General features: G+C 37.1%; 1 protein-coding gene and 1 non-coding gene across 2 annotated transcripts in view; one reads left to right on the top strand and one right to left on the bottom strand.

The window, feature by feature from the left end:
• The window catches only part of LOC134791395 (phospholipid-transporting ATPase ABCA3-like), a 50,455-nt gene that overhangs the window by 14,988 nt on the left and 11,657 nt on the right, over nt 1-23,810 (bottom strand). The window contains exons 8-19 of the mRNA XM_063762407.1: nt 23,101-23,316; nt 22,935-23,020; nt 22,718-22,847; nt 21,879-22,108; nt 20,949-21,114; nt 20,573-20,806; nt 19,596-19,737; nt 19,240-19,346; nt 17,314-17,429; nt 16,612-16,715; nt 7,481-7,646; nt 6,878-7,093 (exon numbers count right to left, since the gene is read on the bottom strand). Coding sequence (XP_063618477.1) covers nt 6,878-7,093; nt 7,481-7,646; nt 16,612-16,715; nt 17,314-17,429; nt 19,240-19,346; nt 19,596-19,737; nt 20,573-20,806; nt 20,949-21,114; nt 21,879-22,108; nt 22,718-22,847; nt 22,935-23,020; nt 23,101-23,316 — 1,913 coding nt within the window. The remainder of the gene's footprint in view (nt 1-6,877; nt 7,094-7,480; nt 7,647-16,611; nt 16,716-17,313; nt 17,430-19,239; nt 19,347-19,595; nt 19,738-20,572; nt 20,807-20,948; nt 21,115-21,878; nt 22,109-22,717; nt 22,848-22,934; nt 23,021-23,100; nt 23,317-23,810) is intronic.
• On the top strand, nt 8,890-8,993 carry LOC134791924 (U6 spliceosomal RNA). The gene has a single exon (XR_010144370.1). It is a non-coding gene; the product is annotated as a U6 spliceosomal RNA (small nuclear RNA).

The raw sequence follows: 23,810 nt of genomic DNA, 5'->3' as shown, positions 1-23,810 counted from the left end.
TGCAGTCTAAATTGGAGGTAACCACAGTGTTCACATCTATATTTGATACCCACGTGTTAAGAGAAAACATTTGTAGGCGGTCAGATGAGAATATGGTCTCGTCTGCAACGTCCCTACTAGCGGTAACTAGAAGAGGCGGTTTTTTATTTACCCAGTACCTGTTCTGATTAAGCAAGGTTAAATTGTGAAGCAGAGAGTTGGTCTCGTTATTTGAAGTGGAAAGAGCCTTTAGTCGGTACTTAATTGCAAGAAACCGCCTCCTGACAAATAGAGGTGGAATGCAAATTTCACTTTCCATACTGTGGATGGGGGTGGTTCGTATGAAGCCGCCTACAATCCTCAGCGCCCTGTTTTGTATTTTATCTAACTTATATGTATTGCTGTTTGCACTGTTGTCGTACAAAAAGCTAGAATAGTCGATTCGGCTCCTAATTAATGCGATGTATATTCTACGTAAGTGCTTAGGATGTAGGCCCCATGATTTACCAGCTAAAACTTGTAATACATTAAGGTTTCTTTGTATTTTATCTGTAATTTCATTGATATGCTTGCCCCAGCGAAGTGACTTATCAAGCCAAAGGCCTAAGTACTTATAAGATATGACCGGTGCTAAAGGCAAATTGTTTATTGTTAGATCTACCTGTTGTCGTTTATGCCCTCTGCTGAAAATGCAATATTTAGATTTTTGTTCTGATATCTGTAAACCCAAAGTACCTAAGGTAGTAACAAAATAATCTAATGCTTCCTGAATAGCATTGCAACTAAGGACGATATTTTTATTACTTTCATATAATATAAAGTCATCTGCATACTGACACATATGTACGTTTGTGATATCACGGCACAATTTGGATGTAGCTATATTAAAAAGAAGCGGGGAAAGGGGATCGCCTTGTGCTAGGCCTTTGCCGGTATGTCTTATTACTGTTTCTTGGCTGTCGGCTGTATCTTTAACTATAAGAATCCTATTACTCAAAAAATTCCACAGGTATTTGCATATCCGCTTACCAACTCCTAAGTCATCTAAAATGTTCATTAATTTATCAATAAGGACATTATTATAAGCGCCTTCGATATCCAGGAAGCAAGCGAGTGTGGGTACATTTGTAGTAAAACCGATTTGTATGTGAGAGATAACTCTAGTCAGACAGTCCAGCGATGACTGGCCTCGCCTAAAACCTGTCGTGCACGGGGATAAAAAATGATTTGACTCTATGTACCATTCAAGTCTTCTAACTAGTAAGAGGTGAAGAGTCTTACATAAACATGATATTAGAGAAATAGGTCTAATCTTAGGAGGTGAGTTTGGATTATTGTCTGGTTTAGGAATGGGGACTACTTTAATCTCTCGCCACTGAGAAGGCAGCTCGCCGGAATTCAGAATAAGATTGTATACATTTAACAGATATTTTTTTGCTGAGTCTGGAAGGTAGTATATCATAGAGTAAGTGATTCCGTCATCTCCTGGTGCCGTATCTTTTTTTTTTTCAAACAATTATTTAGTTCCTGAATAGAAAAACTAATGTCTAAAATAGGGTTATTCGAAAAGCATACGGGAGCTTGTGGAAGGACAAAGTCTGGGGCCAGGCTGTTTAGCATGTTTGTCTTTTCTTCATGTGAAAAGTTGTAACTAGTTTTCTTAAAACCTTTGATCCATCTCATTCGCTGCCACATTTCAGAAGCACTTGTTGATTCATCTACACTACTACAATAATTTTGCCAACTCTCTCTCCTTGCATGTAAAATAGCCTTCTTTGCTTCAGCCGATTTCTGTTCTAAAATATCTAAATTGTGAGGTGTAGGGTTTCTCCTGAAAGTGCTCAACGCGAGCCTGCGGTTGGCTACTAATGCCGATAAAGATGGGTTCCAATAAGGTTTAGGTCTGAATTTTGTATTTGGGTACGGGCATAATTTAACAAGAGGAATACTTTCTAAGGCCGCTAAATTGATTTCTGTAGTAAGGTTATCATACATTTCTTGAACATTTCGGTCTCCATCTGGAAGCCGTAACGTTCGTTCTAAATGTTCTCGATAATATAGATCCCAATTAGCTAGTTTATAATTTCGTTTTTTATGCATTATCCTAATTTCCTGATATATAATCTTTAGTTGGATGATCATGTGGTCACTGCCCAGATTTTCGCTAATGACATTCCATGTAAAATTAACTGCGATATCTGTGGACACGAAGGATATATCTGGTGAAGTTTGTTGAAGTATACCGTTCACCGATTTGACTCTAGTGGCTTGAACATTATTAACTGACACAAACCCAGCTTCTAGTGAAGCGTCAAGAACTTGGGAGCCTCTTATTTCCGTTCTATAAGACCAATTCGTGTGGTGGGCGTTGAAATCTCCTGCAACTAGGCATTTCCTTGGAAAGAGTGTGAAAATATAGTCCCAATCAGATTGGGTGGTTCTAACTCTCGGTGGACAGTATACTAAAACAACGTTATGTATAATATATTACAATTTAAAAGTTTTATGCTTATACATTCAATTTCGGTATTTGGTACATTAATAGGCAGTAACTGAGCCTTTATCGATTTGTGAGTAATTAAGCAGACTCCCCCATGTGAGTCATCCCTGTCTTTTCGAAAAATATTATAGCCGCTTATGATGTTTAATGGCGAGCCAGGTTCTAGCCAGGTTTCAGATATTAATGCAATATGTACCTTCTCCTGTGTCAAAAACCGGTCAAATTCTGTTAATTTGGGTCTTAGACTTTGTGAATTCCACTGGACTAAGTTAAGAGTATAATCTTTTCGGCTATTGTCCATAATTAAACATGGATAAGATATTTAAAATATCGCCGCCCTTCACGATGTCTAAGACAAATGACACTACCTGTTCAATCAAAAAACGAACTACAGCCTTAACTTTACATTCCAATGTCAGTCTTGAAAGGCAGATCTCTTTAAGTTTTTGAAGTATCTCTCGGAATCTCGTGCTCTTTCTCCTCTTCTCTTTCTCATCTTCACCATCTTGTTTACCTTGATTTACCGGTGGAAGAACCGATTGCTCAAGGTCACATTTGGATTCCTCTCTGCGCTTCTTTGCCTTGATTTTTTGCCTTTGCTGTTTGTTCACCGGAGAAGAAGTTCCAGATATAGGAAGAGCATCTTTCAGTTTGCCCTCTCCCTTTCTAATATTTGGTGTACAAACTACTGCACTAGATTTTTGGGAAGTTAAGGCGTCCCGATACGGCGTATTCGTATTTAACTGGGTGTTATCAATCGCATCACTTGGTGACTCGGTAAAGGTGCTTTCTTGCTCGTAGTAAAGTTCTAGAGCTTTCTTATATGTGCAGAAGTGTATGCTCATAATCGTTCTTAGTTTCTTTTCTTTCAAGAAAACTGGGCATGTTTTACTAAGTGCCATGTGTGCGCCTTGACAATTGGCACACGTCATTAACTTTAGTAATGCAGTTCTCATGGTTTTTTCCACACTTAGGGCACACGATTTTTTTGGTCGGACATGTACGTGCTCGGTGGCCAAATTTCCAGCTCCCCGAACATTGCGAAACTGGGAATATATACGGCTCTACTTTAAAGCGACAGGGTGGATTTCAAAATCCTGCGAAAACTTATGGTTCGGTCTTAATAAAAAAAACTAGTAGGTTGTGCGAGTTGCAACTTTTTTGTATGTTTTTAAGAACTATTATCTTCATGTTCCTTCAATTACCATCTCCAATAACTTAATAGTTTTTTTTATATAAAATGTTTTATGTGTCTAAAATCATCACCGTCTACCGGAAAAATCTGAACCTTATTGTTTGCAGTGAAAATTATAGCATACCTATCGTACGATTGCGATTTTTCTTTTACTTATATCTTTTCCAAGTTGTTGTTTAACACATGGGAAAATATGCAATAATTCCTTCACCGAGAAAGTACATTTAAAAATATTTAAAATTTTGTCACGAATATTCGTCAACACCGTCATGGTAATGTCAATGTGAGCTTATCTCCGTGTATGAACAACGAAATACCGCTAAAGGTCCTTGCCCTATTTTTCACTTTAATATAGAATGCCAAAAATGATTTCACTATAAAGTCACATCATTGAGTCGTGAGAAATATTACGAACAAATTTGTAAAACGTAGTTTGTCACAACAGAGCATCATCACCGTTATGCTTTGGTTTAAAAAAGTTACAAATGATATATTAGAAATAATTATTGAAATGAATGGCAAACTACATGAAGTTTATTGTGTAGCATAGACATTAACTACTATTATTCGTATTCTAGAAATAAAAACAAGAAACTCTCAAATCGTCAACACCATACCCATCATCACCGGGAAAAAATGACGACCGGTGATGATTTCATGTGTATGGCGATGACGGTTCTCAGAAACTTTTCTAGTTATTTTGCTATAATTCATTATGAAATTAAGCTGTATGTTTGAAAAACGTTCTCTATGTCTTCTAACACTATATAATGTCTACCTTATAAATGTAGAATAAATGTAGAAGAAGATATGACTATTTTTTTCACACTAGAGGATGGTTAGTTTTAAATAACATTTTGACTGAAGTAGGCAAAGTTTAGGTCACTTAGAACTTAGAACATACTAATGTTTATTTTTTATTATCTAATAATGTAAATCGTGCAACTTAGAGTCTGTAATTGCATGTTAGTCGTGTTAAAAAAAGTATTTAAACAAGCAACATATATTAAGTTTTAAGCGACCATAGGCTACGGTACTGGCTCACTATCGTAATGGCCTTATGTTTTTTGATAATATTATATTAATTGATGTATATAATTACAGCAATTAATAATTATACCATTGGGTAGTCACCGGACCCAATACCTAACCATTTTGTAACTTGTGACATGCATTACAAGTAGGGGTCTTGCAACTTATAAAACACTGATTATATATTAATGTTTAGCTATTAGACAATATATATATATGGATTTAAATCATTATAGCTATTTTTAAAGTTAATTTATAAAACAACAAAAATACAAACTTATGCAATGAATCAAATTATCAAAAAAAAAAGTAATATATCATAAAAATTAAGCTCACTGGTAAGCCAGCAATTTTATAATATGATATAAATACCAAATCATGCAGTAGATAAAAGAAGATGCAGGTTTAAACTGATAATAAGAGTACAATATTGTTAATATGATTTAACATTGAAAAAACCCAAAAAAATAAATGAATACATAAATTGCCTATTTCGGAATATAAATTATTTAAAATTATACAATAAAAATACTTGTTATATATTTATTTATATGAATAAAATGTATTTTTTATAATTTTCTAAAAATAATTTATGTAGTTAGTCTTATGTTCAAAAACATGTTATTTGTAATGTTTATTAAAGTTCTAAAGCCTTACAATTAAAAAAAGTTTTTGTTTTTTTAATACGTTTTTAATACATATATAAATTAGTTCCCAAATCGTCATTACCGTACATGCAGTGTCATTACCGTCTATAAAAGAGTCATTACCATACCATGATTGTCATCACCATCTTGCGTTTTTATTTTCCGAAAGCGATAACTTCAAATATAAGCCACAAATGATTGTATAAATACCATAAATATCCTCAATATACAGCCCCCTATTACTTTACCCAGCTAGAATCGTGTTAAATTAAACATTTAAAAAAAATATTTTTTTGTATGGTGAAATTTTTGGTGATGAAATCCACCCGACAATCATATGCGTATACGTGAAACGGGAGGGAAGTCGCTTTAAAGCAGATACGTATGGCTTCACTTTTAACCCATTGGCCGTCTTCATAAAGTCGATTTAGGCGGCGAATTGCCAAGACTACCTGCGAGACATTAAACTCTTTCAGCAGTTCCTCCTCCTCGATATCAAGGTCAATATTTCTAATCAGACCAAAACAGTACTCAGCTTGATTTGCCCACTGGCAACTCATCTTCTCATTATTAAATGCCGGACAGCTTATTAATTTTTCAGCTTGCGTTCTGAGAGATAACTGTATAAGTACCTTGTACGCGCCTTTGAACTTTACTCTCAAAATGCCACTAATGTTCTCTGCTCGTAGCATTTTTGCCATAGCAATTTGTTTGGGTAACGCTTCTTTTGACGTAAGGGCAACCTCAAACTCATCTTTCATACCTCCAGACTCGACATTACCTTGTGTTGAGAGCTGAAGTATTCCGGTCCGCAATCGCCTGCGTAGTCGCTTACCTACCACGGTTGTATAACTTCCTTCGCTATCATTACCCTCGCTGTCAGGGCCCTGGTTACTACAACTACGTTTTTCAGCTAGACGCGCATTCATTCGCATTGCCCCTTCAGGAAGGCTTCGCAAACTTGCGCGATCCCAATCCATATTCACACTTTCATCATCGAAGGAGATTCCACTTTTTAAGCTCATAGAGCGAGATCCTCGGCTACATTCACTCATCCAAACAGACAGTTGAGCCGAAATTGAATCAAAAAAGCTAAATATTTAATTAAAATTTATGCGAGAAAATTTTCGACAGCCGCTTGACGTGACAGCAACTTGACGTGTGAATGCTGGACCTCTTATTCCATAATTATGAAGCTTTTGAATTAAAAGTTTATGCGACACGAAGTCAAAGGCTTTTGTCATGTCAAAAAATATAACAGCAGTGGGTGTATTATTATCTAAATTTCTTGTCACATTATTAATTAAGTTAAATGTAGCAAGCGTAGTGCATTTGTTTTTTTGTTTTTGTTTTGCCTTACACATAGAAAGGTTGACTGGTAGAAAAGGTTGATTGGTAGAGAATGCCTTATGGCATTAAGTTCGCCTTTTGTACAGTGTGTTTTCCTATGTGCAATAAAGATTAAATAAATAAATAAACAATAAAGCATCATGGATAGAGCTGAAAAGATAAGGAGGAGTTTACCTGATCCACATAATTAACTTCAAGCGGGTAGTTGAACACACTGAGAGTGGCATTGGGGTCCCAGGCCTTGAGCAGAGCCTGGTGCACGGCGCTCAGCGAGATGGCCACATCGTGGTACCCGAAGTTGCTGAACCAAGCCGTGGCAGAGTCCTCGTCGAACGTGGCTCCGATCAGCATCCGGCTTCTTAGAAACGCCATTTGCGAGGGCTCATTAGTCTACAAAATGGTCTATAATTTATTTATCGTAAATACTTTGAAGGAGAGGATTAATATTGACATAGCACGCATCAGCATAGGGGTGGATGTTAATGGAGGTTAGGTATATACATAGGTATGTCGACTAGCAACTAAAAGTTGGCGTGGTTTTGCACTTTCGCATACAATTACACCACCCGAAGTAGATTGGGCCATAGGATTGCACTGAAGTTTGCACACTGTTAATATTGATATCCGCAACCGACGTTAGGTTTTAGGCTAAGGAAGGTACTTAGCCTAAACCTCCATAAGCGGATGCAAAGCAAAGTTTGTTATAAGCGGTACTTGGTAGTTTTCTTATGCTAGCCCAGCAGCGACGATAAATATTAAATGGTTCATCAAATTTACCCTATACAAATAGTAGTCATCGACGGCCTCATTCTCCACGACTGTAATCTTCATAGTTTCAATATCACTCGAACTGAACATGTACTCGTATGCGGCCTTGGCGAGTGCACCAATCGAGTTTTGCGAAGTGCCATTGTAAGAGAGTACTGTTTCCGTTTCTACGAAGCTGTAAATCATAATTCAGTAAAATATAATTAATTATCACATTGAGTAAAAGAAATAGACTGAAAAAAAAGCAAAAAAAAAGTATAAAAGTAAAAGGAATAGGTTAGCGAGAAGTAAAGTATAACTTGGTCAAGCAGATCTTGTCAGTAGAAAAGGGCGGCAAATTTGAAAAATGTAGGCGCGAAGGGATATCGTCTAATAGAAAATTTGAATTTCGCGCCTTTCTCTACTGACAAGATTTGCTTGACCATCTATATATACCTAAGTTATAATAATCGTGTCTCGTGTCGTAGACGACCACGATAAACCATTAAACAACTGTACCGATATTCGAAACCTAAGAATAATATTGAGAATGGCAACATTGTGTTGTCGGTCGTATTGTCCTTTTCTAGCATATACGTCCCTCTCTCTCTCTCACATTCCCACCACAGAGTAGTTGGTTTTGACAGGTGTTTGACAGTTACCGCCAAAACAAATTTTCAAGTCATTGGCTTGCTGTTTTTCCATCTGGAAGGTCGTGAAGCTAAACTGCTGGTGAGTTTTTGAATTTGTACCCCAGTTTAGCTGACTATATTGAAAAACAGTTTCTAACGGTTTTTGCCGTTCGAAATAAATATTTAAATTTAGTTGTCCGATAAACTATCTAGCAAATAAAAACGATCCGGAATAGTGATGTGCATGTGTTTTCAAAGGCTGCCTGCGCGCACCGTGGCTATGCCAATGAAAATACTAAAACACATGTTAGAAAACACATCGAGCTGGTAAAGCGTGCACGTGTCACCATTATAATTTAATTTTATACCTACATTAAGTCTCTTCAGAGTCTTGTTAGTTTAAATCTTTGTGTATGTGTACAATAGCGGTTGAAATTATAATACTTAAATGGTGATCTGTGGAGGCATACCCTTCAGTTTTCAAGTGATTTGTGTTTTCGAATACGAAAGGATCAGATAGTTAATACGTGTTACGTAGAACCTACGTATGAAGGTAGAAGCTTATAGACGTGTAGGTTTTATCTGTCCAAGTATCTATCAGCAATTTGTCTTTTTATCCCGTTCCGGGTTAATATAATATTTATTGCAAAATTTATTTTTTGGTAATAAACTTGCTGATAAATAATGTGTACCCGCTTAGGAGTCGACGAAGTCCCGCTTCGCGGGGCTTCTATTTCCGCTCTGAGGGACACAAGGTAACGAACAAACCTACATCGCAAACATTGCATTTATTTTTGTGGAAAGTGAGTACTTCGGCAGTACATAAACTTAAATCTGACTAGACATAGAGAGAGATTAGCATGGCTCTGCGCAAGAATGACAAGCGAAATCGTGAAGTATTTCACACTTTATCTGCCAACTTATATCTCTCCAACTAGATCTTTGATTAAAAAAAAAAAAAATTGGTTAAAATGTAGGTAGGCCTACTTAAATAAATAACTTAGCAGGTACTTACAGCCTAAAAAGGTTAAGGAAAGAACTCTTGCATGTAGTTCAAGGCCTGTTCACTTCCTAAGAAAGTTATGTCCCCAAATAATTGCGCATGTGTGCGCCTTAATCTTCTATGTGTGCGTTGGCCTCCGGGAAAAAGTTGCGAGTAATAAAAATAAAAACATTTTTCTACAGCAACATTGCTCCCAACTCTGATTTAAATTATCACGAATTTTATACAATATTAATCATAAAACGGGACTTAAAACGCTTAAAACTTAATTACATGCGATTAAGTTTTATAATGAATATTTGCTTCCAACTGTCTTTATCAATGTTCATAAAATATATGGAGGGTAGGTACGTCTACCCACCATAATAAAAAATATATTTGTCAATGACTCTGTCCAACTGCTGTGGTTAAAGTTCATAACGAAAATTTTATTTATTAACTCTTTAAATAATACATACAACGTGTACCGCTACGTACCACTTAAGACTGTAAGTCTGTACCTACATGGATTACAGCAATGCACATAGAAAATGTGCTAAATGCGGAGCAACGGCTGTTGAAGCAGCCAGAGTGAAATTTACAACTTTAGTGGGTTCAGAAGGAACCGAGTCATAACGCATCTGGAAAGCGTATTAATTAACCGTGAAGAAATGTATGAATACAAGTTGGAAATCTGTGTAAAATGCCGTATGTAAAGTGTAGTGTATCTGTGTGTAAAGTGTAATAGGTAGGCATGCCTAATGTTATTTGTATAAAAGGTACTGAAAACTTTGTGAATGCGCTTTATTAATGTCTATTTTTTTATTAAGTTGCCAGTTGCCAGTTTTCAGTGTATATTTTTATATGTAAAACATTTTTTAATAAATAATATATATAATGTTATAAACATAAACATGCCTTTTATTTAAATCAATTGATAATACCACAAACAAGGGGTAATATTTGCATCTTGCATATATTTCGTGATATGAAGATAACAAATATGTTTATCAAAAGAATTACTACCTATACCTACCAATACCCGCCAGGCTAAACCGGTTGTCAACTTTAGTTCCATTGGTACACAAAGACGGCGCCACTAGTATAAACGTATAAACGGTTGGGGACATTTTTTTGTATGGAGTTACCGTTCTTCTCCTAGTGAGTATTATATTCTTTGATGTAGTTGCTATATGTGCTTGTGTTATTTTGGATTTGAATAATTTGATTATTAATTCTATACGTAACTACATACAAGAGGGTCAATTCTTAAGCCTACCTACCTACCTACATAAATAGTACACTTGTAAACGTTTCAAGTAAAATCGGAAGCCTGTGATTTGGAAAGGTATTAACGATACGGGAATCTTTAGATTGATTCATTGACGAAGACGCATGGTTTGGTTCATATTGTCAAATTATATTAGTTAACAGTAGAGTTAAAGTTTAGTTTTGGCAAATCTGCGCGTCACCGTGAATGACACTCTCTAAAAGTGCCAGTTAAAGCCTGCTTAAAGCCTTTCACCTTGTCGAGCAAGGAACCCGCAACTAAGGGAATATTACCCACAGGGTATTTGATTTGAATGATATTCTTAAACCTACGTCTGTTACGGTTCCACCTGCGTGAGGTGTGCTTAAGAGAATCTTTTATTCGTTCACAAACTAACGTCATGTTATTTGTGATAAAACCAATATATTATGTACCTATCTAAGCCTGCGCAAGGCTGCCATGTTTCCACCTGCGTAAGGTATGCCAAAGAATCTTTGATTCGTTCACAAACTGACGTCAAGTTATTGATGATGATATTATAACCTATGTAAGCCTGCGCAAGGTATGTCAGACATATTCACAGAAATATAAATGATATGGTTATAACACAAGCGAGCGAGTAGGCCACAATCAGAAAAATATTACAAAGATGAATTTGTAAATATCTCCTCTTAGAGAAAGTAAAAAGGGTTTAAAATAATGTTTTGGGTAAAAATCAGTCGAAATAGGCAAGGCTTCGTTATTATAGAGTTTTCATTTCTGTTTACCAATCTATTCTAAGGGTCCCGAACACCCTGTTGGCTAAACCCAAAATTGGGCTAATTAACTGTGGTAAAAGTGAAAACTACTTACTATTTACAATAACATGTCTAAAATCATAAAAGGTAAAAAATAACCTAAGATTCCAGGCCTATCTCGACTCATTATTATTTTAAAGATGATAAAATCTTTGCAACCTAATATATAAATAAAATTGTGGTCTGGAGACGCTAAGCCTCATAACTTGGGCGGCATAGATAATACTAAAAAATTTAGTCGCTGAACTTCGACTATAAGCCCAGGCAGAATATTGATAATTAGAATAAGGAGTGGTCAATCCTCCAAGGTCCAGATAATCTATGGACTCTAATTAAATCAGGCTAGGTAAGCTCACGACACGACAGAGCTTACGATTCCATTCTGAAATAAGCTATGTTTACAATATATATTACTCATAGTGTGAAACAAACAGCCTGCTCAAGGTGTACAAAAGGTAACGGCCCTATGAATATCTAAAAACCTTTGAAGTCTAGGCCTGCTAAGGCAGACTAGAAATAAATACATATGATCCCAATGTAAGAGCAGCTCACAGTTGCATAAATTATATTTGCCTCGAGAGCACTAGTCTTTCAGTTAACATGTTTACGAGTACCTACCTATGTACACGATATGACCAAGGTTACCTACCTATTTAATTATTATATCCCTGACTGCCATGGTATGGGAAATTATTATGTGCTGGCGGCACAAGCATGTTTGAAATAAAATATACAAAACTGGCCTAACGGGCGTTTATGAATTATGTATTTTACACCCTTATGTCTGTATTGTGACCCTGGAAGTTTTAAACCACCTGTATCGTAAGTGCTCCCATGCACGGATTAAGTTTATTATAAACTACCCATGCCCTAACCTCAAGGGCAAGTGCTTCTATGCACGGACCAGATACTGTTACCACTTAATTCACTTATCATGACTTGTCATAGTTTGATACTACACGTTTAACAAATTTAAGAACGTGGAATGTACCCACTACAAAAGGTTTTTAAAAACAGTGACTGAATGGTTTGCACGAAAGGTTCTAGCACAACTTCTGGGCGGTCACGCCTAGGGCATGACCCTCTAGTTCTCAATTTATACAAAATTATAGCATTGTGATACTGTTCGCTTGCACAATAAAATAGAGAAACAGGAGCACGCCTTGCGAGAAGGCGAAGCTATTTTGTAAACGCCAAACTTTCAAAAATGGATTGAAATATATAAATATGTCTTTGGTGTGGAACATGTACACCCAAACAAATGCAGTCATTTATTATATGTTGGCAAAACTCTGCCAAAGTGTTAGTCTGTCTGTACAGCGTAACCTGAAGGCATCAATGTACATGAATCTCTTGAAACATGGTGGATTAATTAATTTACACCCCGCCTGTGTCTTGCTCTTACCAAATCCACAAGTTAAGGACCTCAACCTATCTAGGTACCCTTCTTGCCCGAGACCTGAAAAAATGTTCACTATAATCTCATGCAGTCAAGTGCCGGAAAACTAGGTCCACACACTTAGCGCTACTGTGAATATATATCTAAAAAGTCTGTAGACTGCCTTCCAGGAGGCGGGATGCTAATAGACTAGCCTATATAGTAGGCCAGAGATATAGTATTCAAAAGCACACTGGTCCAAATCCAGTAATATTATATGTATATCAAAATATAAAATAATTGACAATTCGGCGTATATTTGATATCAAAAAGTTACAATTATCCTTAGTTCATAAGGAGGATAAGTATACATAAATATCAAATAGATTCGACAAAGTGTTGACTCTAGCATTGGATGAAATAGGTCCCTCTTAAAGGGCCTCTGCGCTGTTGGCTTTGGGCCCACGGGTGCCCGGCAAAAGGTCGGGGACCCCATGGTCCGCACAGTTATTGCAAATAATGTATGATCACTAAATAAACACACAAATTTGCATTTTGGTTAAAAACACATATGCGATGAGCTAAGGTTTCGAATTAAGTACCTTCCCAAGTAACAATTTGTGGTTCTATAGTAGTCGATAGAACGTTTCCCAAATACCACCTAAGGTCCTATAAAAGACCAAAGAAGATTGTATAAAGCCGAAATGGCGCATCTTATGTGCCATTCAGTGATATAGTAGACCTGTAGCAGTGTCAGTCGTGACGTTTTAGGTCTATAAAAGTGATGTGATGATCACTTTTGTGCTAATTTGTTGTCAGTAACGCCATTATAGTGTTAATTTATACTATAGTGGCATTTGAGATTCCATTATAGTGCTTGTTTTATACTATAGTAGTATTTGAAATTGTATTATAGTGCTTTTTTATACTATTGTAGAATTCATAGTTCCTTTACTACGAAATTTGCTGTCAAGTTTTCCATCAACTGTTGTGAGTGGTTTTGTTGTGTGTTTACTTCACAAAAACGGTACTAAGTAAAATGGTGATAAGTAAAGACTTTATATTAATATGCGCCATTTAGATGTCGAATAATTCGGTCCTTAGTGCAAAAAGTTTATGGGACGGAAGTTTTACTGTTAGAATAGTATTAGTTTAATGCGGAATTTTAAATGCCCCCTCGATTTATTTATGTTTTTAATAAAATAATTTAATACAATATTATGATATTCACCATAGTTACTACTATACAGCCAAGAAGTAAATCCGACGCTTTTATAGGCTAACTATAGAACTTACGACGAAATATACACCGCCATCATGATTAAAATTAGGGTTCCAAAAGAATTTTGCTGTGACCCAGTTACACCTACAAACTCTTTAGAAAGATATAGGATGTTTTTTTAATTTAGATGTAGTCATTACTGTTGTTTCCTTTTTCAGTGTGATTGGTAAAAAAAATGTGCTAATAATGGATGTCGATAAATATCTAAACCGTCACAATTTTATGCTTGTATTAAATCATTGATGATAAATCTCACCTACAGTCACTAATATCACTGGGGTCTTTTTTATCAATTCATTAAAATATAAAAATATTTTGTACGGAACCACATTATGTGGCTTAGGCCTGAACTTATATAAGCAAGATATAAGTAGCCATTACAGATCAAATTTATCATTTACAAGTAGTCGTTTTCTACCTTTATGTATCTAACTCGGTTTATAAAAGACATAAAAACTCAACTATAACGCTGTTGTCTTTTAAAAGAAAAAACAAAACCACTATACAACAGTTTTGTGGTATAAAAGAGTCATTGTGACGTTTACAGCGATGAGATATAATAGGGATTTAAAAACTACTAAAGCGCTTTTGAACGCTATTAATATGTCCCAAAAACGCTACTATAGAGCAAAACAGTTCTATAATAGTGTTCATATGACTACTAAAGTATTATGTACTATAGCAGTGATCTCTAAAGCCACTATATCCTGAAATCGTTGTATAGCTGGGTTTTTGTCACTGTTAGAACACAAAACTATAGCGGCTAGCAGGGAACCTTAATAGCGCAAACTACTAAAGTATTATGTACTATAGCAGTGATCTCTAAAGCCACTATATCCTAAAATCGTTGTATAGTTGGGTTTTTGTCACCGTTAAAATACAAAACTATAGCGGCTTGGCAGGGAACCTTAATAGCGCAAATTAGTTGCATAAAAGTGATTCCAAATACTATTATACAGTAATATTGCTCTATAGTGGTTATATTTGAACCTGTTATAGTACACGCCCATAACGGCTCTATAAAATGATGAAATAAACCTTTACATCAATTGCTTATAGAATATATTAGCTGTATAAGCCTATAGAGCAAAAAGGTGTTGCCAAGCGCTTTTATACGACAGGTGGTCACCTCTGAAACCTTAATACGACGTCTATACAAGGTTTTAGCGATAATAACTAAAATTATAGGACTAAAATGTTACTTGGGTTATTCTTAATAATTTACACACTGGAAAGAGGAAACTGAATATTCAGAATTAAGCAATGCTATGAATGGTTTACATAAATTAAATCACTTTAGCGTTCAGAACCAATCAAGCTTATGCCTACTAGTAGGCACCAGATAAGGTAAACTACTCTTACTGCATATATAGAAATTAATGAGTACAATTAAGGTCACTTGATGATAGCTAAACACGAATATAAGCAGAATGAACCTGCACCTTTACAAATATAATTGATAAGGTTCTGTGGCATTTCTATATTAACCATTTGAACGCCAGAGCACCAAAAAGCGTCATAACTAGGCGTGCCCACATGAGGTTTATGTTATGGCTTAAGCTCTCAAAGTAACCTTCACAATTTTAAGTAAGGTTTGTTTAGGTACATTCGCTCGCGTTCGCGTTAGTAAAGCGTACAAAGGATTAAATGCATTTTATAGCTATAACCAAGTATATAGCTCACACTGACTCACAGTCATTAAAGGAATTCAGTAATTCCCTATGACATTTTAGTAAGTAGGTACCCAATATTAACTTTGTGGTTAGTGATAGTGAATTATAAGGAATATTTATAATATTCGTCTACTTAATCCCGAGGGATTCTGGAAATAAGAAAGGTCTTGTCCTTGTTATATTCCTGCAACTGCTTACTTTACTAGATAATTATTATCAAATTTGTTAATAATTGGGAGTTATAAATAAAAACTACTCGAGTACTTTATGATTTTATTCTTTTCATACTTGAATTACATCACTCCTTATCACAGATGTTGTATGCTCCTTGAAGAGTAGACTGACTTATCTCATCTTCTTTTACCTAGTTTTCACATACATATAATTAAGTATAGCACCATTGTGGTGACTCACTTTTTCTCTTTGAACATTTATAAGTACATTAAGTACGTATATGAAATGTAAAGTTAGTATCATAATATAATGGTATATCAAATTGTATGCTTTACATAATACCTCTCTCCTCACAGGTGTTAAAATAAAGGATGTACTTAATTAATTAAACACTCGTAATATAATAATATTACATATACATAATAAGTACATGTATAATCACATTGGCTTGGCGTCTTCCCACCACCAGGCGATAACAAACACGTCTCAATATTATTCTTAGGTTTCGAATATCGGTACAGTTGTTTAATGACAGCGTTTTACACAAAATTAACTATATAACTTACCATATTCGAAACCTAAAGTTTTAATCCTGCCTGGTGTAAATATGTATAATTTTGAGACAATGACTTGGAAATTTGTTTTGGCGGTAACTGTCAAACACCTGTCAAAACCAACTGCTCTGTGGTGGGAATGTGAGAGAGAGAGAGGGACGTATATGCTAGAAAAGGACAATACGACCGACAACACAATGTTGCCATTCTCAATATTATTCTTAGGTTTCGAATATGGTAAGTTATTTAATTAGCGTTTTATTTTTGTGTAAAACGCTGTCATAAAAGCGCCCATTTGCTTATAAAATAGAAGATTTACCGACTTTTCTTAAGCATCGACTTTGTTAATGTGGTTTGTGTTGATTACATTCTATTACCACATAGTCAGTTCTAGTAAGGTTCTAATAATCGTGACTTACCCTTGTGCAAGCGTCAGCGCCCTCTGTATAGCCGTTGACTGCACCGACATGACCCACTGGAGAATCCCAAGCGTCATGTTGATCATAAGCAATGGCACTAGCACCTGCAGAAAGATAGGTAATGCGTTTGTTAACGTACTTTAAGATGAATGGCTCAAATGGGAACAACACGGGACATTCAGTAAAATAACAAGTGCGAGTCGGACTCGCGCATGAAGGGTTCCGTACCAATACACAAAAAACGGCAAAAAAATCACGTTTGTTGTATGGGAGCCACTTAAATATTTATTTTATTTTATTTTTAGTATTTGTTATAGCGGCAACAGAATTACATCATCTGTGAAAATTTCAACTGTCTAGCTATCACGGTTCATGAGTTACAGCCTGGTGACAGACAGACGGACAGCGGGGTCTTAGTAATAGGGTCCCGTTTTTACCCTTTGAGTACGGAACCCTAAAGATTACCGAACACTAGCAACAGTGCACATAAAATTCCTGTCGTACATGAAGAAAGCCTGGACTACAGGCTCCGTAGCGTGCTTAGGTATCTCTATGGAAGACTTTCCATATTACAGTGACAGAGGGTAGTTGCGTTTCGTTGGCTACGGAGAGGTAACGATTGGCATCTTGTTTACGCACCCTGGAGAATATGTATATTTGCTTTTCGTTGTGTAAGTTAACAAAATCTAGTTGTTTCCGTACCTGCATCAGTAGCAGCATCCACGAACGCGACCACACCAGCCACAGCTTAAACCAGACGGCCCAGACGTGTTGCACCCAGAGCCGACACCCACTTAGCATGTCCTGTTGTTTGTCCACTGAAAAACATGTTTAATTTGATTATACATCCTTACAAAATAGTTACATATTACAATGTTAAAGTAACTCTCTGTTCTTGTAACTCTGTGTGTCTTCTTACCGATTTAGATTAATTTTGATATGGAGATAGTTTGAGTCCCCGGAAAGTACCTAAATAATAATAATAATAATAACCCCGCGGGGGCAGCTTGTGGCGAGCTGACGGTGAGTGGCGTCACCGCGGACCCCTATTCCAGAGGGCCCTGTCATCTGGCCCTCGCCTCTGTGCTTGCCTTGATTGGCCGGCCAGAGTGGAGTCGCAAGAGCGGGACCTATGCTCCAGGTTGAAAGTGTAAAATGTCATAACGCCGGCGGCCCGCTGAACGGATTACCGGGATCTGGCTACCGCAGACTCACCTCTCGACAACCTCACAGACACTCCAAAGTGTTGCCCTGTTGTCGCACTGTGCGTGCGGCCATTGCGGGGCCCACTCAATGAGTTGACGAGTCACCACCTGTCATTTACAATTTTGAGACTGATTGTCACGGTAGGTGTCCGCTAGTCTCTCCCATAGCCCATTATCCAGTCCATCCAACTTTCAAAGCTATAGCCCATGACCTTAGTTCCCATCGCAGCACAAAAGTGCTGCACTGAAATAGTCTTTGCACCTGGCGGGGACCATCTCAGGATGTATCACATTGTGCGTTCGGGGTATCCGCCACGTGTATCCCTTGCTTTTAGATTAAAGTGTCTTAAAGAGCCTCTGCGCTGTTGGCATCGGCCCCACGTACGCCTCCCAAAGGTCCGGGACCCCATGGTCCCGAGATGTGGAAAAGACATACAAATTATAATAATAATTCAGCCTATATACGTCCCACTGCTGGGCACAGGCCTCCTCTCATGCACGAGAGGGCTTGGGCTATAGTCCCCACGCTAGCCCAATGCGGATTGGGGACTTCACATACACCTTTGAATTTCTTCGCAGATGTATGCAGGTCTCCTCACGATGTTTTCCTTCACCGAAAAGCTAGTGGTAAATATCAAATTCTATTTCGTACATAAGTTCCGAAAAACTCATTGGTACGAGCCAGGACTTGAACCCGCGACCTCCGGATTGAAAGTCGGGCGTCATATCCACTCGGCCACCACCGCTACATAGTATAAGTAAAAATAGTTTTTACACAGCATCAGTTGTTTCAGTGTTGCATTTAGAATCCTTAGTTACTCAATTCAAAAGTGCGGATTAGATTGCGAATTATGTACAAAAATTGTACGCAGTCTTAGGGGGCTATGGGGGTAAACAAGTAGGTGGAATAAGTAGTATGGAAGTGGGATTTAGAAGTACTAATTCTACGGAGACTAAGTCGATCGTGCCAGAAGCTAAGTCTTTTTTAGGGTTCCGTACCCAAAGGGTAAAACGGGACCCTATTACTAAGACTTCGCTGTCCGTCCGTCCGTCCGTCCGTCCGTCCGTCCGTCCGTCCGTCCGTCTGTCACCAGGCTGTATCTCACGAACCGTGATAGCTAGACAGTTGAAATTTTCACAGATGATGTATTTCTGTTGCCGCTATAACAACAAATACTAAAAACAGAATAAAATAAAGATTTAAATGGGGCTCCCATACAACAAACGTGATTTTTGACCAAAGTTAAGCAACGTCGGGAGTGGTCAGTATTTGGATGGGTGACCGTTTTTTTTTGCTTTTTTTTGTTTTTTTTTTGCATAATGGTACGGAACCCTTCGTGCGCGAGTCCGACTCGCACTTGCCCGGTTTTTATATATTTCACGAGCCTATTAATTATTAAGGAATAATTGATCTGTCTCTTACTTTGATCCATTGATAACATATCCATATCCGCTATTAGATCGTCAGTTAATCCAGACGTATTAGTTTCCACATCGTCAAAAGCGGTGGGAGCCACATCCGAGCCGACTCTGTAAAGTAAAGCAAATATTATTTCAAGATGTAGGTAATACGTACGATTATTTTCAAGTTTTTTCTAATAATAAACAAAAATACAGATAATTAAGTCATACATTCAATAAATTATGCAGGTCGGTACTTACCCAGGGAAGTTTTTGTGTGCTAAATTCTGTCGTTGTCATTATTATGAAGTAAAGTAATGCATCCTTACATCCTTAATTGTAAGTTACCAAGTACAAGTAGGTACGTAATATACTTACGACATAAAAACATCTTCGAGGGTAGTAGCTGTAAGACCATAGTTTTTAAATTTAATGGTATCGACGTTCGCTTCCAAATCGTTGAGCATTGCTTCAAAGAAATGCGACTGGTCGTTAGTTAAAGCGTATGTCACTTCGGTCCCTGAAACAAGAGTGGTTTATAAGGTATACCTATATATTTACCCGAAAGTTGCCAAACTTAGGTATTTAGTAGGTACTTAATAGGTTAGAACTGTTACCCATGTTAAAAACGAACTGCTGCCGAAAATATAATGTGAAATAAGAATAAACAACTTTAGGGACTTCGATATCCATAAAGTTTGGATTTGGGTAGGTATATTATATTGCCTAATAATTATCATAGGATATAATAATAATTAACTCACTTGCGCATACATATCAATTGGTTTTGCCCCCATATAGGTACCTATTATTGTTTTTTTTTTCACCATGTTATAAACATCTTTACCTAGTACTTTAAGTACTTATTGATTTACCCACAGGTGTAAGAGATTACGTTGTTGTTTGATTGATACAGCAGGCCTATTTACAAACTTGTTATCGATCACGCCTAAGTACCCAATAAGTATGTTAGTTGTATATTAGATAAAAATAGATTTATCTTTTGATATAAAGTACAATCATATATAGACAAGTCCAATGGCACCAAACAGTTGTTAGTGAGCTCGGGCCATTTACATAGATAATTTTATCAGAAAGTATGTTATATATTGCCGCTGAACTGATTTAAGCGTCAAGTTAAGTCCCAGGAAAACCCATAGAATTATAACAATGTCACGAAAAATTGTCTTTCTACGCAGACGAAGTTGTGAACAGAAGCTATTCTGCTGTCAAATGAATATATCAGCCACAAGGCCGCAACTCTAAAATAATGAACTCAAATATTACAGCGACTCCTTCGCGCCCAAACAAAACTTGATTATCTACAAGAGCGATCATTGACGTTGAAAATCTACCTCTATCTTCCTTGATCGTTATTCCTGGTATATGTCGCCCGATGATCTCCGTACAAGATTCAAGTTGGAAGCCATCTCTTTTGACAACCACCAGCGTGTAGCCCACTCCATAGTGACTTTTGAGGAAGTATGGTGAGCCAACGCATTGTAGACGCCCGCTCGACATTATAGCGACTCTATCTCCAAGTATGTCCGCCTCATCCATGAAATGAGTTGTGAGGATCATGGACCGCCCTTTTGAAAGAAACATTCAATTAATTTAATATTCATAATAGATTTTTTGTATACATTTAGAGTAGGATTAAATATGTAGAATAGAAGATACTACTATTTGTCGTGGCTACTACCCATATAGTTAGTAACTTTAGCGACTGACCCATTTTCTCCTTTTGTAGTAGATCCCAGAGGGCACGCCTAGACGCTGGGTCCATGCCGGAGGTGGGCTCATCGAGCAGCACCACCCGTGGGGCTCCACTGAGGGCTATACCAACCGATAGTCTCCGCTTCTGTCCTCCGGAGAGTCCGGCCGACTGGTAATCACGCTGTAACAAAATCATACAAGGTACTAATGGCCAGTTATTACAAATCTTCGGTAATTGTAAAATTAGGACAATTAGGAACGTTTTTCGACTTAAAATACGTGAGTGACCCGTTCTTAATATAGGTATTTAAAATTTTGTTATCAGAATTTCTCAAATTGCATTCGTTTTCAATCCCATCCCAGGGCATCTCAATCTAACACTCTGCATTATATGATTTTACCAGCTACTTGTGATATGAAATGCCCAAGAACGTGTTGCTGTCGTTTTCGAGCAACACACGCATCACACGGAAGCTATTAAGCTGATTTAAGAGATAAAGCTATTTAAAATTGTACGTCTCGCACTGTTACCAATTACCTATTTGCGAATCGACGATAATGATGACTAAGGAAGCCTTTTGTGGTGATACATTAATACATCGATGAGAAGCTTGATTTGATTGATTGATCTTTTGAGTAACCTTTTTACAAACGACACAGTCGCGTACAGTCAGCATCAAAATTAGCGGATCACACTACGCGTCAAAAACAGCATCTTACAGCTTGTCAAAAAGAGACATTGTCTCTACATGTAGAACAATTACACTGTACTTGGGAACGCGAACTGTTAGAGATTTAGGTCTACTTGGATAAGTTATCTACGGTGGCAGATAGATACTTTTTTTGGCGCGTTATTTTATCCGCTACAATTGATGCTGACTTTACATTGCTAAACTTTTAGGATGGCCAAAGTTTAATATCGCATTTAGGGGTCAGATTACCAACCTTCTCATCCAACTCTAACTTTGAAATCAACGTATCGATATCCTCCTGAAGGTCTTGGCCCGTGAAACCCTTCAGTCTGCCGAAGAATTCTAGGTGTTCCCTGACCGTCAGTTCATTGAACAGTACGTTATGCTGGGGACAGAAGCCGAGGTTGGCACGGGCTGCCGCTGTTTGCTGGGAGATGTCGTACCCCGCCACCCACACTGATCCGCTTGTTACTTCTGTGTTGCCTGAAGATTGGTAATGTCGTCAGAATACGGTTTCAAATAAATTAATTAAATAAAAGAATCTTAGATTTTTATTACGATTGTGAATAGGTACATTATTAATTTATTTATCCGGTGACCTTGCTCGACTAATAATTAAACTTATATCTTTCCGAAATTAGACGTAGACGAGTATAGATCCGTGTCTTGACTCTTATTATCATGTAATTAAAGGTTATATTTGACAAATCTGCGAGTCATCGTGAATGACACAAACTATATGACGTAATTGACGTAGGTTTTTTAGCGTTTAATCAACATTATCAATTATGGGAACGATGAGTCATCGAGCTTATTTATATTCAGGAAATAATATTTTATTAGTATAGATAAGAGTAATTACAGCGTCTGATTAAAATTCTAATCCTGTGTGTAGCACGAGTGGGCCACGACCGCGACAGTAGGTATCTAGTGCGACATGGATTACCCGTTCTTTTCTAATTAAAAGTTTGATATAGATGGGTAGTCTATCTCGCGCGCATGATACCGTCGCGATTCACTCGTACTTAACCTATCTGTTAGGTTGAAAATAATGGCAAGGTCATGGCAAGGTATTCAAAATAGTATACAAACCCGTTAGCATAGAAATGGTGGTGGATTTTCCGGCGCCATTGTGTCCAAGTAAAACGGTTATTTGACCATCATATATGTCTAGACACAAATTATTGACAGCCACGTTCTTCGCGTAAACTTTCGTTAAATTCTGTAAAATAACAAATAATATTATCTGTAGGTATAAGTATACAGCAAAAAATATATGTATTATTATGTATACGTAAATATTACCTACCGTCATTTTAACTCCGATGGTGTGCTCGTCGCAAACCTTTTCTATTATGATATTTGGACTATCGTTATAATCGATTGAACCGTCAACTGAAATGGAGTATCAAAGTAAGATTAATGAAGTAACTAGGTACTGAAACTCTCTCTATTGTCCAGGTTTTAAAACTCACCTGCCGTAATTTTTCTATTTGGCAACCAAAAGTTTTTCTGGAACAGAAAATACCAGGGCTTTGGAGCTGAGTGTGGGCCGGGCAGCACCTGCTCCAAGTAGAGGGCAATCAGCATGTACAGGACACAATCGATGGCTAGCATGACCACCACGGTTCCGAACATGAAACGATTTGAATCCAGATCGGTCACTTCCCAGAATTGGCCCCATTGCATACCTAGAAAACATTGTCAAACAAACTTGGAGGGCCGTAATGTTTTAAATTGTTATGAGAAACAGAAAATTTGAAATAGTAGTCAGTTAATAGTTATAACTAATTTTTAGCAATTATTGATTAGTAAATTATTTTTTTCTGGGTTATCGGTCGAATGATAGGTAATGGTCTTAAAGGCGCTATTACAAAAACAGCGCCAAAGATACGTTTGTTTCATAATTTAATATTGTAATAGATCGTATCGATACCATGTAGTTACTGTATTCCCCACCACTCATGCCCAATCCAGTATTATACTAGATTCATGGTGTAATACTTATCTGTAAAGTAATCTTCAAAAGCTGTTAGACAATAATACACAGTTTCTTCTATGGACGCTTATGGAATATATCCGAAAACTTCGTGGTTTTTAGGGTTCCGTACCCAAAGGGTAAAACGGGACCCTATTACTAAGACTTCGCTGTCCGTCCGTCCGTCCGTCCGTCCGTCCGTCTGTC

Source organism: Cydia splendana, chromosome 6 (assembly GCF_910591565.1).
Source record: "Cydia splendana chromosome 6, ilCydSple1.2, whole genome shotgun sequence".
Lineage (NCBI taxonomy): Eukaryota > Metazoa > Arthropoda > Insecta > Lepidoptera > Tortricidae > Cydia > Cydia splendana.
This window is presented reverse-complemented; position numbering and strand designations above follow the sequence as displayed.